Below are 17,831 nucleotides of genomic sequence, written 5' to 3'. Positions count from 1 at the left end.
ATTTGAGTTTATATACATTTCAGGTATATAGAGGAAGGGATTATTAAATTTTATTCAACTGAATGAGCAGTCAAGAGTCTTGATTTTGGGTGCTGCACATTATTGCTTTGCATTTGTTTTAACAGGTCTTCAGTGTTTTAGAATTTAACTAATTACCTTAATGTGATATGGTTAATTGGTTTTTATGGTGCCTTTAATTTATTGTGCTTTTAGTTGGCTTGTCCTTTTAATAATGTGGTTAGGCAGTCTAAAAATGCAATAAAATAAATAATTAAACCTATATAATGTGATTTTACTGGAATACTTATACAGTACTTGAAATGGGCAGAAAGGAATATTGGATGTGATTGATTTTACCTACTCACAAGCAGAGGTATAAATGCAGGATCAAATGAACAAGATAAGCCACTATCCTAAGTCTGGATTTGTTCAGCTGTGTGAGACCAGCCTTTCACCTTCTACAACGAAGTGAAGCAGCATACCTGTATTCATGAAGCTGTTTATGTAGATGGTGAAATTAACTTTATGGCTAGAAAGTGCAAAACAACCCTACTATTTGCAATTTTGCAAATTGATCTTGATAGAAATATGACAAATTATAGCTGATTCATAAGAAAAATGCATTAATCACTTGAGTTTATTGGAAAAGACTGAAAAAAAGTTTTGGTTGGCATAAACTTTAATGGACCGAAATTTATGAAGGTGCCACAACACTTCTGTAGTTTTACTGTAACAAGGTAAAACTATAACTGACGATAGTTATTGAGCAAAACAACATAGCATGAAAAATAACCTTAAACATCTTATTGCCATTGTAATTGCAAGCATGGGCAAACCAGCTAAGGCGTGTCTCCCTGGCTACATAAAGCAAGGCAGATAAGGGAAGAATCCGTACTTATTCTGCAATTTTTTCGTGCAATAATATAAAACGAAGTATTGGGGGCTCCAACACTGTTTTTGAACTCGAGCTGTCAGTGAAGCCCTCTTAGCCGAGGGAAAGCAGCTCTTCTCGCAGGCGCCACCACTCCGCCTCGTCTTCATTTTTTTTCTCGCGAGATACTCCTCCGGCTTGTGCTCGCGAGATTTCTTTATTGGGACTACGCTTGTCGTCTTAGGGAGCCAGCGCTATGGTCCATATTGGGGCATTCCCTCTCGTTTTTCCGTCCCGCAGATCTCGCGAGAACTTAGCAATCGATTGGTCTGGGATCTAGGAAGAGGTCGGCAGAAGTCAGACAGTGGCGAATCCTCGTCACGGTTTGGCGTCTGGGCTGCTTTCGGTCCGAGCTTCGGCCTTTTCAGAGACAGAGCCTTCTCCCCCCCCCCGCGACCCACCTGTTGGGCTTGTCCTGCTAGGGACTGTGTAGCCCGCTGCGTGAGCGCCGTTGGGGCGGGCAGCGACCATTAAAAAAAAGGGGGGGGCGAACTTCCCTTTCCTTCCCTGAAGGGGAGAAACGGCTCCAGGCACTTGGGCCAGCCGCGGTGTGTGACCGTGTCAGCCATTGAGGTCCAGCGCTTTACCTTCCGCCCGGGAACCTCCCTTTTTCTGTTGGGGAAGAACCACCGGTTCTGCTCGAGGGTCTCCCCCCTCCCGGCCGCGCTGGGTGGGGCGGGCTTGGGGTCGAGATGACCCAGGAGCGGCCCAAGTTTTATCGGCAGGAGTTGAACAAGACGGTCTGGGAGGTACCGGAGCGTTACCAGAACCTTTCCCCGGTCGGCTCCGGAGCTTATGGCTCTGTCTGGTAAGTTGCTGTTGCGGCGGGAGGACGGGGAGGGCAAAGCCTTGCGGGTAAGTAAGCTCCGTGGTCGCTGCCCAGATTGCATGCAGATAGTCCACCCGCTCCACCCGCAGCTCGAAACGTGTCTAAGGACAAACACTGCCTTCTTCCCAAGACTGGTCACGCTGAATGCGTGTTTTGTTCCGTATGTTTGGAAACCCTAAAATCAACCTGAGAACGAGGCTGCATCCCGGTTTTTTTTCCATTCATCGTCAAGAGATGCCTGTTATGTTCTGCCATTTGAAAGGAACTCGTCCAGGTTGTGAATCGTGAAAGGAACTTGACCTCTCTCATTCTCTTGTGCACTCTCAATGTTTTTGCTGCAGTCTCCTGACTTGCTTATTTCCTGCAGAGCAGACATCCTATTTGGTAGATGCACAGTCTTGTGTCTTGCATTCAGGTGTCTAGACGGCAGGACTTGGGGGGGGGGAGGTTGTTTGATAGCTGTTCCAGACGAGGTTAGGCTGAAGTTCATATAATGCATATAAAAAGCCTAGATATCTCTTAAGGCAAACATATCTTTTAAGTACAGTACTATGCTGGCCTTGGTGGAGTGGAGGATGATAGCCTTTTCCTTAAAGCTGAGGAAGATCGTGTACAGATGATAGGTGTTACTCTCACTCCTTTTCTTGACTAGACAATCTTTTCCCCCCAGAAGACAGCTTGACTCTCAAACTTAGTTGTTAGTATAGTAGACAAAGCAAACTTAGTGGGACAAAAATCCAACAGCTTTTTACTACAAAAATTATCAGCAGTGTGACTCCTGAAAGGTTGAGCAAATAGTGACATGAAGTAGCAAAGAAGGCACTTACGGTGCATTTCCTAGTGATGGCACAAGTATTACCCAAAGATATTTAATGTTAATGGACAGGAAAGGATGTGTTTTCAGTGTGCTTTGTGGAGAAGCAAGAGGCATTTGAAGCACTCAGCCCCCAGTAATATATAGTGTGATGACTTACAGATGACTCTTGAGTGTAAAATGCTAGTCTTATTTTGTTCGTATCATATATTAATTATGCAGTGCTAGATAGAAAGTAAATAAAGTAATGATTATATAACAAACCATGAGACATCTGACAACATTTCAGCCTGAAGAATACTCTAGTATTAATCAGAAGGCATAGTATGACTTCATATCAAAGCACTGCTGTTATGCATTGGGTGGAGTCAGGAGATATTCTTGTCACCATAATGTTAGGACCTTTCTAGGTGCTGTAGCTTCCCTGTGAAAACTGTAGCCATCAGTGAGACACACAGATGACACCACTTTGGCAAGTTTCTTCCTTTATGTAGGAAACCAAACATTCAAAATTGCAACTAAGGTTGCTGGTAACTTGATCCTTAAGTACATCACACAATAAATAGGTTTGTGATTTAAGATTCCCAAATAAGTTTCAGATCTGTTAATTGCAGATTAAATAGAATACATTTTAGCTTAAATAACTCTGTAATACAATACATATGATGCACATTGGTGATGCTCTATAAAATTTGGCTAAACCATTGGCCATTTGAGTTAGCTTTCTCCAACAAATTGTTCCAAATTATTCAAACACAAATCCCGGTATAAGTTACTAGTGGGTGTGAATGTTTACATAGCTATTGCAGGTTTAGTGTTTCATGAGCAATAAGATACATTCAGTGTATTTTTCTAAGTTTATTCTTGGTTTTTTTGTGTGAATTTTTACTGGTGTGTTGGAAGCCCACAAAGACATTTTGCAAGAGTTGCACTAACAGTTTGGAATAGAAAACAAAGGCTCAGACTTTGTGCTTCTATACATTTTTTGGTAAACACTTGTTCAGCTTTTTAAAGTTTATGCATTAACCCAATTTGTTATTTTCAATATTTTGAATGCTTGTTCTGTGACATTTCCTTACAACTAAATAATGTTATTGCCTCATTTCTAGTTTCTCATGTAAGTTAGCATTTTTTTTAATGTTGCGGAAGAAAACTGACATTATAAACTTGCTGAGGATATAGTGATGAAAACGTCCTGATTTAGTGTTTGTATAATAGAGTATGGTGGCTCTTACATTTGGTTTCAGAGCTAAAACCCTTAACTGTGCAACTAAACATGTGCACTAAGAAGTACAGTAATCCCCAGTGTGCTTAATGGGATTTACTCCTAGGTAAATTTGTGAAAAATTGCAGACTCAGGCAGGCATCTGTAGTTCCATTGCAAACTTTTATGGCTATGTCCTGTGCCACTCGGACAGAATTGCTCATCTTTCTGATCTTGTGGCTTTTTTGTCCTTATTCTGCTAGACATTATTGCTATTCCATAGAGTCCATCTCATGGTAGTTTGCAGGATAATTAACGGTAACATTGCAGTCTCCCAGTTGACCGCCAAAAAGAATCATGCTTTGTATTCTATGCCTCGTGGCGCAGTGGTTAAAACGCTGTACTGCAGCTAAAACTGTGCTCACGACCTGGGGTTCAAATCCCGGGTAGCCGGCTCAAGGTTGACTCAGCCTTCCATCCTTCCGAGGTCGGTAAAATGAGTACCCAGCTTGCTGGGGGGGCAATGTGTAGCCTGTATAATTAAAAATTGTAAACCGCCCGGAGAGTGCTTGTAGCGCTATGGGGCGGTATATAAGTCCAATAAATAAATAAATAAATATTCTGTGAACAAATTCAAATAGCACCCTCCCTGCACTGTACAGAGAGCATTCAAAGCAAAGAAACACTCCTTTCCTTCTTCTTATAACTATTTCTGATATCTAGCTATAACATGATATGGTTTAGAGTTGGCCGACAGCAAGACCTGACCCCTTGAGTTATATATAATGTAGCAGGGCCGAAACAAACTGAAGGAAAGAATTATTTTTTACTTGAATAATCCTGATTTTGTTGCATACTAAAAAAGGACCAACATTAAAAACAAATCTAAAACTGCCCTAGATGTGTTATGTATGTATGGCGTGGGGTGGGTTAGTTATTGACATTCAGTACAGTAGTTTTCTTGACAGCAAAATAAATTTTTCTTGGTAACTTTAGGTTTTCTATGGAGAAAACTTGAAGCACTAGAAAAATCTTCAAAAACTGTTGTATGAACATGATAGGTTGTGAACCATGAACATAGATAGTGGGCAGTGATAGCTTAAACATACAACTTCTAAGTCTCTGGAAGGCTATAATCTAGGATAGCGGTCCCCAACCATTTTGGGACCACGGAGCGGCTGAGCCTCTGAGAAAGGCGGGGACCTCCGCAGGTGTGCACCAGCACGAGTGCTCCCCCAACCCTTTGCGCATGCGCAGAGGTGCCTGCATGCCCTCCCGCACATCCCTTTGCACGGGCACTCGGGCTCATGCATGAAGGGATGGGGAGCGCGTGAGCAGGCATGTGGGTGCCCCGGTGCATACACAAAGGGGTGGGGGAGCACTCACGCTGGTGCTGGCATGCACGTATGTGCGCAAAGCACCTTTGGGGAGGAGAGTGCGTGTGGGGAGGTGGGACATCTATCTTCGTGTCCAGGTCCGGCTCAGGCCAGACTGGCACCAGGCTGCAGACTGGGGGTTGACAACCTCTGATCTAGGAGATACCTAGATATCTCATAGCAATACTAGAGATCCTGTGAGCACTTGAGGCCTTCTTTTGGTAAAGCTGGGCTTATGACCATGTACATGCATTGACCGGAATGCAGATTGTACATGCTTCTGAAATGTTGCAATACATAAATACTGAAGTTGAAATACTGAAGGAAGTTGCAGGAATCATTGCTGTATCTCTTGTTGTGAGTCAGTACATTATTGCAAAAGTTTGCTCTTTTTCTTGTGCATATCCTGCTCTACTCTCCAGACTTCATACATATTTGAAATTTTTCTAATTATTCATTTTAATTTAATTTCTGAATACCTGTCTGATCTCCTCTACATTTTTCCACCTCCTAACTTCATTAGGAAAAGTACAACTTCGTTTCTTCTTTTGCAGTCTTCAGATTAAACATTTTTCCAAGCAGATAAAAGTGACTGTTAATCATTTTCACAGAAATCATACATTAGCATGATACATATATTAGTCTAGATATATATTCATAATACTTATATTTTTAAAATATGTTGTTTTATAGCTCTGCCTTTGATACTAAAACTGGTTTGCGTGTGGCTGTGAAGAAATTGTCCAGACCTTTTCAGTCCATTATACATGCCAAGAGGACTTACCGTGAGCTACGTTTGCTTAAACATATGAAGCATGAAAATGTAAGTTTAAGAAACATAGAAATTTGCATTTTGCTTGGTTAGGAGTAAACTCTGGTGCTTTACTAAGGTTTGATCAACATGATATGATATCAGATTTAAAGTAGGTGGTGGTTGTACTACAGAGAAGAAGCTTTGGGAAGGGAAACAAATTATTTTGACATTTGTTTTTATTGCTTTAATCATAGTTAAAGGCTGGTAAAATTGTGTCTATATCAGCTACAACAATCTTTTTTAAAAAAATGTACTGATGCTGGCTGACTTTAAACTATTTTGAGAGTTTAAGAGTTATGATGATGTAGAGTTGTTAAGTATTTTCTTGTAAAGTATTGTTTTGTGAGATGTATGTTTGTTCTGACTTCAGGATTAACTCATGGAATTGGCTAGAGCAAACTCAGCTCTAGGAAAAAGAATGGCATGCGGTAGTCCTTAACTGTAGGAAGTCTTGCAAAATGTTTCATAGTACCAGAGTGTTTCTGGTATATTACAATAGTGATGTTGCAAAAGGATTTCTTCCTCATATGCTTCCATAAATTTTTTTACTGCTAGTACAGTATCTCCACTTCATTGCTTCAAGAAAAAAAATGCAGAAATGTTGTGTGTCTGTCTATGTGTCAGTGACCAGCGTACATAATCTGTATGTTTGCCCTTTCAAGAACTAGCCCTGATGAATTCTGTTATTACTGAGAAATGTGAGAGCATATATCTTACAGAGTGTTAAAGTAAAACATTTAGTGAAACTATATGTTCTTTATTCAAGTTAGTTCTTTGGACATGCTTGCAAACAGTAGGTGAGGGAAAAGAGTGGCTGCTTTCTTGTCAAAGTACCTTGTCATCTTTCAATAAAGGCTAATAAGAAAAGGACTAAAGTTGTGCAAATAAAGCTCTGTGTCCTGAATGCCAGCTGTTTGAGTTGTAACACCCAAAACTTCTTTAGTGGGCTGTTGATTCTGGTCAGAGACAGGCTTTGTCCCTCTGAGTGGTAGCAGGTAGACTCCTTACAGATACATGTGTAATGGTACTGAACGTATTGGAGGCTGGCCATTGATAACTCTTGAATGAAGAATAACTATTGCACGAAACTGATGTATTTGACAAAATCTTTGAACTTGGGACCAGATGGGAAAAGATGGTCTTTATCTGCTTACTTTGTATTCCACCACAGCCACAAGTATGACTGATGAATATGCAGAACAGAGCCTTGATACTGACACCTAAAGTGTGGAACTCCATTTTGAGGGATTTTATCTGATCCTTGCATTGTTGACATTTATATGTTAAGTGAAAAATAGTTTTGTTCACACCTGCTTTTGCTATAAAAAATAAGTTTTGTCCACCTTCCATTGATGTCATAGTCTGATTTTTGTTAAACTGCTATAATCAGCTGAATTAAAGTTTTGAATTATTTCTATTTATATTGCATTATTGTTTTAACTCTTGCTTATTAGCTGTTTTAAGGATAGTGTTTAATGATATGTTCAAATGCAAGAAGAGACTTCATGGTGAAAACCTTTTAAGTCACCAGTATCTATGCAGATTAGAATTATACAGATCACACATACAGTATCTGCTTTAAGTGTTCTTTGTGATAATAGCAGATTTTCAAATAAATGGCAAACAATCTTGCATTCTTCCAGGAAGCCACTCTTGCAGCAGTTTCATAGTACAGTTAGCAGTGGACGTAGTTTATTCTCAGTCATTTTGATGTGACTTTATTTATTGATTGATTGATTGATTGATTGATTTGATTTGATTTGATTTTACGCCGCCCCTCTAGACAAGTCACATCAAAATGCGTAATTGCAGGTCTTTAACATGGTGGGGTTCTGAATTATGCCTGTGTTAAGGCCTATGTTGGTAGAGGGCAAATAAACAGATACAGTAGTAGCAGAGAGGGAGAAAAAAGTCAGTAAGGCAAGGAATAGGTTAGGTGCTAGTGTTATGCAGGAAGGATGGGAAACTGCAACATAGAAGGCCTGTCTGAAGTCTTGCCAACAGCAACCATTAATAAAGCCCCTTTAGATTCTGAGCCCTCTATGAAGTTTCCTGTTTACATCTGAGGAAGGTTTAGCTTCCTTTGTGACTTTCAGTGAGGTGACAGGTGACAGATACTTTAATGAAATAAATGTATAGATTTATTTTTAAAACAACAAAAGTGAGGTTCTAAACCAGAGCTGCACTAAACACATGCACTCCCAGGCTATTTTTCCTTCCCCACCACCTTTTTCTGGTAAAACAAAAGGGAAAGAATGGCAAGTTGTAGTTGCATGTCTTGGAAGCTTCCAGGTGTGCTAATTCACCTTTTAAATGGGTCAAGCTCCTCTTGCAACATTTAGCAACTAAAGTTCCAATTTTTCAATACTGGAAGAAGACTTTTGGACTCTTTTGGTTTTCTTTTTTTCTTTTTCTTTTTCTTTTTCTTTTCTTTTCTTTCTTTTTCTTTTTCTTTTCTTTTCTTTTCTTTTTTCTTTCTTTTTTTTTTTTTTGCAGTTTGTGTGATCTCCAGAGTGTTCAGGGATCAGAGAATAGGCCTCAGACATGGCAGAGGTGCTCACTGCTGTTCTTAATAATCCATGTTGTTCATTATGTTGTTACATATGTCATCAAGTCAGAACTGACTTGTGGCAAACTTCATAGGGCTTTCAAGGAAAGTGATATACCTGTATTTTAAGTTGTAGAAGAGGTAGATGTCTTGGTCTATGCAAGCAATATAGGTAAAAGCAAAATAGAAATAAAAGTTACAAAAGACAAAACTTGGTAGCACCTAAAAGACTAACTTTTATCTCTTTTAATGTGAGCTTTCATGGAGTTAGTTTTTTAGATGCCATCACGTTTTTGCCTTTTTTTAACTTTTTATTTCTATTTTGCTTTTACCTATAATGATATATTTAAGGAGTGGCTTTACCAGTTGCACACTACCAACCCCTGTGAGTTTCTGTGGCTCAGGTTTCAGATCCAGATATCCTGAATTCTAGTCCATCATTCTATACAGTACTACACCACAGTGAGTAGATTCTTCATTAGGGTACATGAATAGAAAATGTTCTATCAAATTTAGAGGTACTATGTAATATAATGGTGGGCAACTTTTAGTCTTCCAGATTTTCAGTCTATGTATCATGCATGTTGAGTGGTAAGGACTGTGAAAGCTGTATAGACCAAAACATTTGGAAGGTCATATGTTTCCATATCTTTGATGTAATGTTTTGGATATGTCCATAAGATGGATTTGTAAAAACTGGCTTCCATTATTTCCCATATTTTATATAAAAATGGCTGCTGTTCTGGACCGCACAGAAAGCATGTGCTTACTGCAGCTTGTACATATGCTATAGTGGTAGGCAGAGATTTCTGCAAATTAGGTTGTTCTCCCAGCAATATTTTCACCAGAGTGGATTTGATTTAAATCACAATTTAAATTTTAAAAATGGGAGTTTTGACGTTTTAACGAATCATTGATTTTTATCCACGCTGATTTTCACTGAGATTCAGAGGTGCATATGAAAGCACAATGCACTAGTCCTGAGAGCTTGAGTCTATGTCATATAAAGACTATCCTATACAATACCTTAATTTATATTAGGCTTTGGAAAAGACAAATGTGATTAATACTAGCAAGTATCCTTGAAGCATGAATTAAGCACTGCACATTAGCCAAGTTATGGACTTAGACTGGCAGACATGATGTTCTCCCTGTTTTGCACCTCCCCTTGCATTGAGGTGGGGGTATTTTTTAGATAGCAGTAAGGGTGTTTGCTAATTAGTCTTGAAAATGGAAGTAATCAAAGGTTTTCGGGTGCTGCACAAGTTAAGAACATTAAAAAAACCCAAAGTAATGGCAATGAAACATGTTAGATAAAAGCAAGATAAAAACGGAAGCATTGATAAAGCGGTACAGAGGACTAAAAATAGTTCATAAAATGCCTGAGGGGAGAAATGGCATTTACCTGCTGCTGAAAAATGCTGATTTTTTCCCTTCCCTTGCTTTTGTTACCTCCAGTATGGATAGAAATCAGTGTTTTTTAAAAAATCAAATTGATTTAAACCACAAGTTAAAGCACAAGTTAAATAAAAAGTTAATTTTTAAAATTTTAATTTATCAAAAAAATCAGATTTTTTAAAATTTAAATTGTGATTTAAAATTTAGTTTAAATGAGTGTGATGTAATGCTATCAGACTTTGCGTCCAATATATCTCATGGTATGTATTAATATGTAGTATTATTGAGCTGTCTGACACACCCAGTTCTTTCATTTTGAAACCTTTGGGTGCTTGGAATAGAAGTAGCAGTTAAAAACTGTTATATCCTACTATGTGGCATTAAAAATACTGTATTAGGATTGGGGAAAAAGTTTATTTTGAGAATAATGGTATGAAGCCAAAAATGAAGCTCAAAGAAACCGTATATATAACTCAGCAAATTTCTCTGAATTCCTTCACTTGTACTTCACTCTTTCTATGTTGCAAAAGATTTGAAACTAACGAAATTTAGAGGATTCTTGTTTTGCTTCTGTGTCTGAGTTGGGTGTGGGGACCATATTCAAACAGAAGTCCTTGTGCTCACCCAGCAGGCATGATCTATGCATTTGAGCTGGAAATGGCCAGAGTAATATTTGACATATTTTTCCTCATGTATGTCTTCCTCCTCTTCCCTTTTCAGGTTATTGGTCTTTTAGATGTGTTCACACCTGCAAAGTCACTAGAGGAATTCAATGATGTGTAAGTAGTACTGTACTTAGAAACTGCATTGGAAATACTTTGCCTTTTGAACTACTAATGTAAAAGTCGCAAGTTGGGTATTGAAACAAGTTCACAAATGCCAGTACAGTGGTGCCTCGACTTACAAAATTAATCTGTATTGGAACGGTGGCCGCAATTTGAAATTTTTGTAAGTCGAATCACCATTTCCCATAGGAATGCATTGAAAACTGATTAATCCGTCCCGGCTGTTTTTCGTTCTTATGTAGAGGCACCGTTCTTAAGCTGGTTAATTCATACTCTACCACTAGGGGGAGAGTTTTTCTTCTTTTGACCTAAGATGAAAAAAAGGGCAGGAGAAGAGGGGGAGGGAATACCTTCTAAACAGCAGCTTTAAAAACAAGAACCTTTTAAACAAAACCAAGCACCTTTGAGTCTACAGTAGACTCCATTTTAAAGCCTGCCTGCCTGCATCAACAAGCACCATGGCCCGTCACAGAATATTTTCTAATTTTAAAAGAGACAGACCTTGGAGCCACATTTTAAACCCACACATTTTAAAACAGTACACAAACCCTAGGAGCTACAGAATGCAAAAATAAATAAATAAATTTTACATTTTAAAATTTTAGTCTAATTTTCACATTTAATTTTAATTTAATATTATAGTCTACTTTTCACATTTTAAATCCACATTGCAAGACCCATCAGAGCACAGAAATATAACCCCCTACCTAGCCCTACCTGCCACCAAGCTGCAAAAAACCCTGTACAGTACAGTAAATACTGTACAATGTATATACTCACCCAGAACAGGCAGTCTCTCTGTTTTTTAAAAAAAGGCACAAATCCAAAAATTAAAAAAAGCCAAAAAAAAAAAATACAGTCGGTACAGTGCAGTACCAGGTAATCTGAAGACTCTCTCCCTGTCAACTCTCTAACCGCTGGGTAGCAGATAGGCAGCCTCTTCGCTGGCCAACAGTTAACAGAAAGTTCAAATTTGGCGCTTTTCTCGCCTCCCCCACGTTTTTTCTTTCTTTCATAACTCGAAGCTCCGGCCCCAAGTCGAAGCAATATTTTGCGGCTGGAGCTTTTCGCACCTTGAAAAATTCACAAGTAGGGACGTCTGTCAGTCAAGGCACGTCTCAACTTATGACCATAATCCTTTCCAGAAGATGGGTGTAACTCAAAATGGTTGTAAGTCGAAGCACCATTTCCCATAGGAATATACTGAAACCCCATTAATCTGTTCCGGCCAATAATAATAATAATAATAATAATAATAATAATAATAATAATAATAATAATAATAATAATAATAATAATAATAATAATAATAATAATAATTGCCTAGAGTGGTCGTATTAATAATAATAATAATAATAATAATAATAATAATAATAATAATAATAATAATAATAATAATAATAATAATAATAATAATAATAATAATAATAATAATAATAATAATAATAATAATAATAATAATAAACAGAACAAGCTCTGTCAGAATGCGATGGGGCTGAAAAATACAGTGGTGGTGCCTCGCTTGACGTTAATCCGTTCCAGCGAAATCGCTGTAGAACGAAATCATCCTCAAGTGAAAGTAAAAAGCCAATTGAAATGCATTGAAAACTGCTCAGTGCATTCCAATGGGTGAAATACCTTGGTGTCTAGCAAAGATCCTCCATAGGGTGGCCATTTTCTGGTGCCTATAATATGAGGAATCCGTCCTAAGCACAGTGGGTAGCCATTTTGAACAGCGGACGGCCATTTTGCAACCCGACAATCAGCTGTTTTCTGATCGTCATAAAGCGAAAAATCGGTTCCCAAAGCAGGGAACCGATCATCGTGAAGCAGATTTTTCCCATTTAATCATCGTATTGCAATAGCAATAGCAAAAAAGGCATCGTAAAGTGATTTATCGTTAAACGGGATAATCGTTAAGCAGCGCACCACTGTAATCACAAATAACACACACACATACCAAACCCCATCGGAATATGATGGGGCTGAAAAAAAAACACCAACACACACACACACACACACACCAGAATGCGCTGGGGCTGGAAAAAAAATAGCAAGCCCCACCGGAACGCGATGGGGCTGGAAAAAAAATCACCAAAAAATATCACAGCACAAAAACATAATCCCCGCAACCCCAAACCCACCCTGTAAAACAAAGTAAATGTACTTACTCAGGAGCAGAAAGCAGCACCAGGCAGTCCGAAGCCTCCTTCGATGCACTCTCTAACGGTTACCGTTGGGGTGAAAGAGCTACAAAGAAGCTCTCTGCCGACCAACGGTTAGTACCTTCATTTGAATTTCCCGCCTTTTTTCCCTGCCTCTTTTCTGTTTGCAACTTGAAGCTCCAGCCACAAGTCGAAGCAAAATTTTGCAGCCAAAGCTGGTCTGTGTTGGGACAGTCGTAAGTCGAGGCATCACTGTAAATCTCTTGTCTGTCAGGAGAATTAGTGTGGCAGTTGTGGTAAAACTAAAGGTTTCAGCTTAGAATGAGTTTTCATCAGTCATTGTTATGTACTAAGGCAGATCCATAGATAGTTGTGGTGGTTAAGGTGAGACTAGTGGATTATTAAATGGCAAATGTCTTAAATAGCTGTGTTTAAAACCTGTTAGACTTGTATGTAATAGTTTCAAAGTACATGTTGATACAAGCTTCCTGTTTTAATAAGACTATATAATGGACACTTAATATTGTTCCACAGGTCATACACTCTGTACACACCTTTTCATTGTTTTGTGGAGCAGTAGGAAGACTTACTCACAGTTGAGTAGCCGAGAGTGTGCAACCCAGAGACTTACATCCTTGCTTCATCACTTATACAATCTACAAATCTGAGTCTTATAAGAAACAGAGATAGCTTTCATTGCTTAAATATTTGATTTGGAGATTGTCTGGGACTCACCTGATGATTTCTGTAAAATTTGTTACTTAAACATTTTCATTATAAAGTATAGAATAAATAAAATATATTATTTAAATGGTTTAGCAGCTCACTTTTAGGATAAACCCATGGTAAATTACAAAATAAATGCTGTTATTAGTCTGAGTCTTTTCACAATATATGTATTTTCAGATATTGCCTTACATAGAACATCAAAACATTGCTTTTCAGTTAAGTTAGTACAATGTTGAGAAGGGCTTTTAAATAGAATTATTTTGAAACAGTAATATATGCAGAGTTATATTTATGAATTCAAAATCCATTGTAATCTTCAGTAGATTGCAGATATAATTGTGTCATATATCAATAATTAAATGGCGTATATTTTTTATAATGTGTTACCACTATTTGTCAGAAATTGTGTTTCTATTCTAGACTATACTCATGTTTGTGAAAAGCTCACAAATGTGAAGCTAATGGCTTTTCTTAAAGATGTATAATAATGAGTTGGATTCAGACTATTTTAGTTGTCTTGAGATAAATGCAACATGTTGATTATAACGTTAAAGTCATGTTCATTTCAGTAGAAACTAAGTAGAAACTAATAGGAGTTAGTCAGAGTGAAGCAGTTACCTCAAGCAGCAGATAATAGCTGTTATGCATGTGCAACAGATTGTCAATTATTTAATTAACTGTTTTATTTTTATTACTGGAAAACATTACTATGCTTGAGGGATTTTCTCCCTTTTCATCAAAAATAACATGGCTGGCATATAGGTACTACGCTCCTTAACCTGGATGGATGGGGATGCCATTTGTCTCAGGCAACAAAACATCCCAGAACATTTTTATCATTAATGTACAGTATATTGTAGTCTTATAGACATTGCCTGGGAATAATTCCTAGAAAATTTAATGAGGCTTACTTCTCTGTAGACATTTATAAGATTGCATACTTTGTCTGGATCTAACTCAACATTGTGTTCATTAGTTATGGATAGTTTAAACGGTTGTAACCATTTTTCATTAAACCCTTAAATACTGTATACTGATGTCTTGACTATCCTGCAAAGAGATAATGCACTTGCTTAACTGTTGTTTTCCAGGTATCTTGTAACCCATCTTATGGGGGCAGATCTGAACAACATTGTCAAATGTCAGAAGCTCACAGATGATCACGTACAGTTTCTTATTTATCAAATTCTTCGTGGTTTGAAGGTACTGAAATTAGTTTTATTATAGTAGCTTATCTATATGTAAGTAGAAAATACCTGCATCCTGTCCGTTTCAAAGAAGCACATGGGAATGTCTTGTATCTAGTTGTAGAGCAAGTGAATCTGTCACTATCCCTTAGTTTCTCATTTTAAAAGAACTAGGTGTGGTCTGTCCTCCTGTCTTGAATTGTGAATATCTATTTCATTGGAAGTAAAATGCATGTGTTTGTGTTTTTCAATTTTGTGCATGCTGTTCTTTATATGTATTTTTCCAAGTGATTTTTTTAATGGATATGTTTTCATGTGTAAAATACACACATTTTTGCAATGCCTTTTCAAGTGTGTCAAAGTTTTTTCATACATAAACTGCATTACAAACATTAGAAAGTACAGTGGTGCCTCGACTTATGAACTTAATCCGTTCCAGAAGATGGTCATAACTCGAAATGGTCGTTAAGTCGAAGCACCATTTCCCTTAGGAATGCATTGAAACACAATCCGTTCCAGCCAGGGGAAAAAAAATCACCCAAACAAACAAACCCTGCAAGACCCATCGGAAATGGGCGGAAAAAACCCAAAAAGCAAATAAACCCTGCAAGACCCACCGGAAATGGGGGGGGGAAGCAAACAGATCCTTCAAGACCCATTGGAAATGGGGGAAAGCAAAAAGCAAACAAACCCTGTGACAGGTGCAAATTATGCAGAACATAATGGGCGCTTCAGCAAGACTTAATCCCGTTCATTAAACAGCCAGACAGTATTGATAGTAGTAAATAAAATGATTGTATTGTATCAATTATTGTAGCAGTACATACATACACAGCATAGTCCTTTCAGTCCTTGGTCATAAACGTAATAGTCCATGTACCATACCATAAATCAGAGTTCTTGGTATTTCCTGCTTGTAAATCAATCCGGCAGTTTCTCCTCTCTCCATTCAACTCACAAACTAAGTGTGGTGGAGGATAAGAGATTGTGTTATTGACTGTAAAATGTACATGTAATCTCACTAGGTCTCTCAGTATTACTACACTCTGCTGTGTAGGAAAACAAGTGTTTGGAGACGCAAGAAGATCTAGTGAGGGGGATTGCTTCTTCAGTGAAGTCTACAGTGTTCTTTTGTACTCCTCTTATCTTTTTCAATCTTCTCTTCTCTTTTCTGACATGAAGAAGAAACCTGCTCCTGATTGGTTAGAATCACCTATGTGAATAGTCCAGGAGTTGTTATCCTTTCTCATTTTCATTACGTGACATAGTCTTACCTAATGTGTGACCCACCCTGATCATTATTGGAATAAAATCTCAGAGGGCAGTTGTGTGGAAGAAGAAGCAGTACTTCAGATTAGATTAGATAATTAGATTTTGTGGCACTGGGAAAGCTGTCATGGAGAATGATAGTAGTTGGGGCAGTTTGCATAGTTCTTTTAGGAATTACTTTTAATGTAGTTATATTTTAAAAGCAAATGTATCCCAGAGCTTTGTAGTGCTACCTTGAATGCCTCAATTTGATTTGAGGTGAGATGAAATTCTCTCAGATTCCTAGGCACCTTGCTACCACAAATGTTGGTTGGTGAGGAAAAAAAATCAAACTTCAATTATAGTTTTCAATAGCATGAAGCTAGACAAAATCTGTAAGGAATAACATGTTAACAAACAGGTTTGTGTTTCATGCAGCCATCTTTCTTCCCTCCATTTCATTTAGATTTGACATTTTATTTACTTGCATAGAGACAGATTGAGAATAAGTGACTTTTTTAAAATCCCTTCTTTTCCTTATGTATCACTACAAGATCACTAAATGCAAAATAAATAAATAGTGGAGTATTTTTATTTATTTAAAATATTTGTATGTCACCTTTCTCCGGGTCCAAGGCAGCTTACAGTATTAAAAGGAACAAAGTTCAAAACTAAATAATAAATTATTACAATATCTTAATAGTGTTAAACAAATATCATAAAGCACTAAGCAAATAACATAATGCCCTAACCATAAACCTTTAAATGTGCTTTATCTTGCAGTACATCCATTCTGCTGACATAATACACAGAGTGAGTATTAGTCTTGCCGTAATTTAAATATGCAATGAAAATACTGTATCTAAAAGATACCGTGTTTTATCAGTTGGGCCCAAATATTGTTGAATATGTGAAGATTTAGTTATTAGTAGAGCATAGATTGCTGAAATTCATTCTATTTAGGTCTTACTTTGGCATAATATTTGTTCTGTCCTGTTCATATCCCTGAATTTAACAGGAACGTATAGAATAGTAATTTGACTTTCATTTGTAATTTAATGTAACATATCACAAGTTTTTTTGTAGATAATTTTTGTTAATTTCACATGAAGTTGATGTAGGCGGCTGAAAAATTCAGAAACGTTACAATGGGGTTATATTTAGCCGCTTGATGGTGGTTTTCAGAGTTTTGATATCACACATTGTCAATGCTAAATTTCAAGAGTTGGACTGCCTTGTTGATATAGTAATACTGACATTGCTATTTTTCTTTTAGGATTTAAAACCTAGTAACCTAGCTGTGAATGAGGACTGTGAGTTGAAGGTAAATTTGGGATCAGTGAACATGCATGGCTTATAGGTATCCTATTTGTTTATTTCTGTTTACACTACTCAGGACCTTAAATATCTTGTCAGTGGAATGCAAGCAATAGACTAAGTTGCTATGTCTCATGGTGTTGGTCAAATGTTGTCTGAATATGAGTCTTGGTATACTGTTGACCCAATAGACATTCAATAAAAGTTTCAAATTAGTTCATCCTGGACTGGGCAAAAGTGATACTCCAGAATTCTCATGTCATTGCTCTTAGGCATAGTGCAATCATAGAAATATAGAGCTGGAAGGGACCCCAGGGCTCATCAGGCCCAGCTCCCTGCAGAAGCAGGAAGTCTACCACTAAAGCAACTCTGACAAGTAGCTATTCAGCCTTCTATTAAAAACATTGATTCCACCTCCTCTCAAGGCAGTCTGTTCCACTGCAGAACAGCTCTTACAATCAGGAAGTTCATTCTAATTTTTAGTTG

General features: G+C 37.7%; 1 protein-coding gene across 2 annotated transcripts in view; it reads left to right on the top strand.

Annotated features, from left to right (window-relative positions):
* The first annotated feature begins 1,220 nt into the window (after positions 1-1,220).
* Positions 1,221-17,831, top strand: part of MAPK14 (mitogen-activated protein kinase 14) — a 33,903-nt gene continuing 17,292 nt past the window's right edge. For both annotated transcript variants that reach the window (XM_020795162.3, XM_020795155.3), the window contains exons 1-6: positions 1,221-1,739; positions 5,848-5,977; positions 10,635-10,693; positions 14,685-14,796; positions 16,812-16,841; positions 17,305-17,352. In XM_020795162.3, the coding sequence (XP_020650821.1) occupies positions 1,624-1,739; positions 5,848-5,977; positions 10,635-10,693; positions 14,685-14,796; positions 16,812-16,841; positions 17,305-17,352 (495 nt within the window). In that variant the 5' untranslated portion in view covers positions 1,221-1,623. The remainder of the gene's footprint in view (positions 1,740-5,847; positions 5,978-10,634; positions 10,694-14,684; positions 14,797-16,811; positions 16,842-17,304; positions 17,353-17,831) is intronic.

Source organism: Pogona vitticeps, chromosome 4 (genome assembly GCF_051106095.1).
Source record: "Pogona vitticeps strain Pit_001003342236 chromosome 4, PviZW2.1, whole genome shotgun sequence".
NCBI classification, from domain to species: Eukaryota; Metazoa; Chordata; class Lepidosauria; order Squamata; family Agamidae; genus Pogona; species Pogona vitticeps.
The sequence above is the reverse complement of the archived record's forward strand: the minus strand, read 5'-3'. Positions and strand labels throughout refer to the sequence as shown.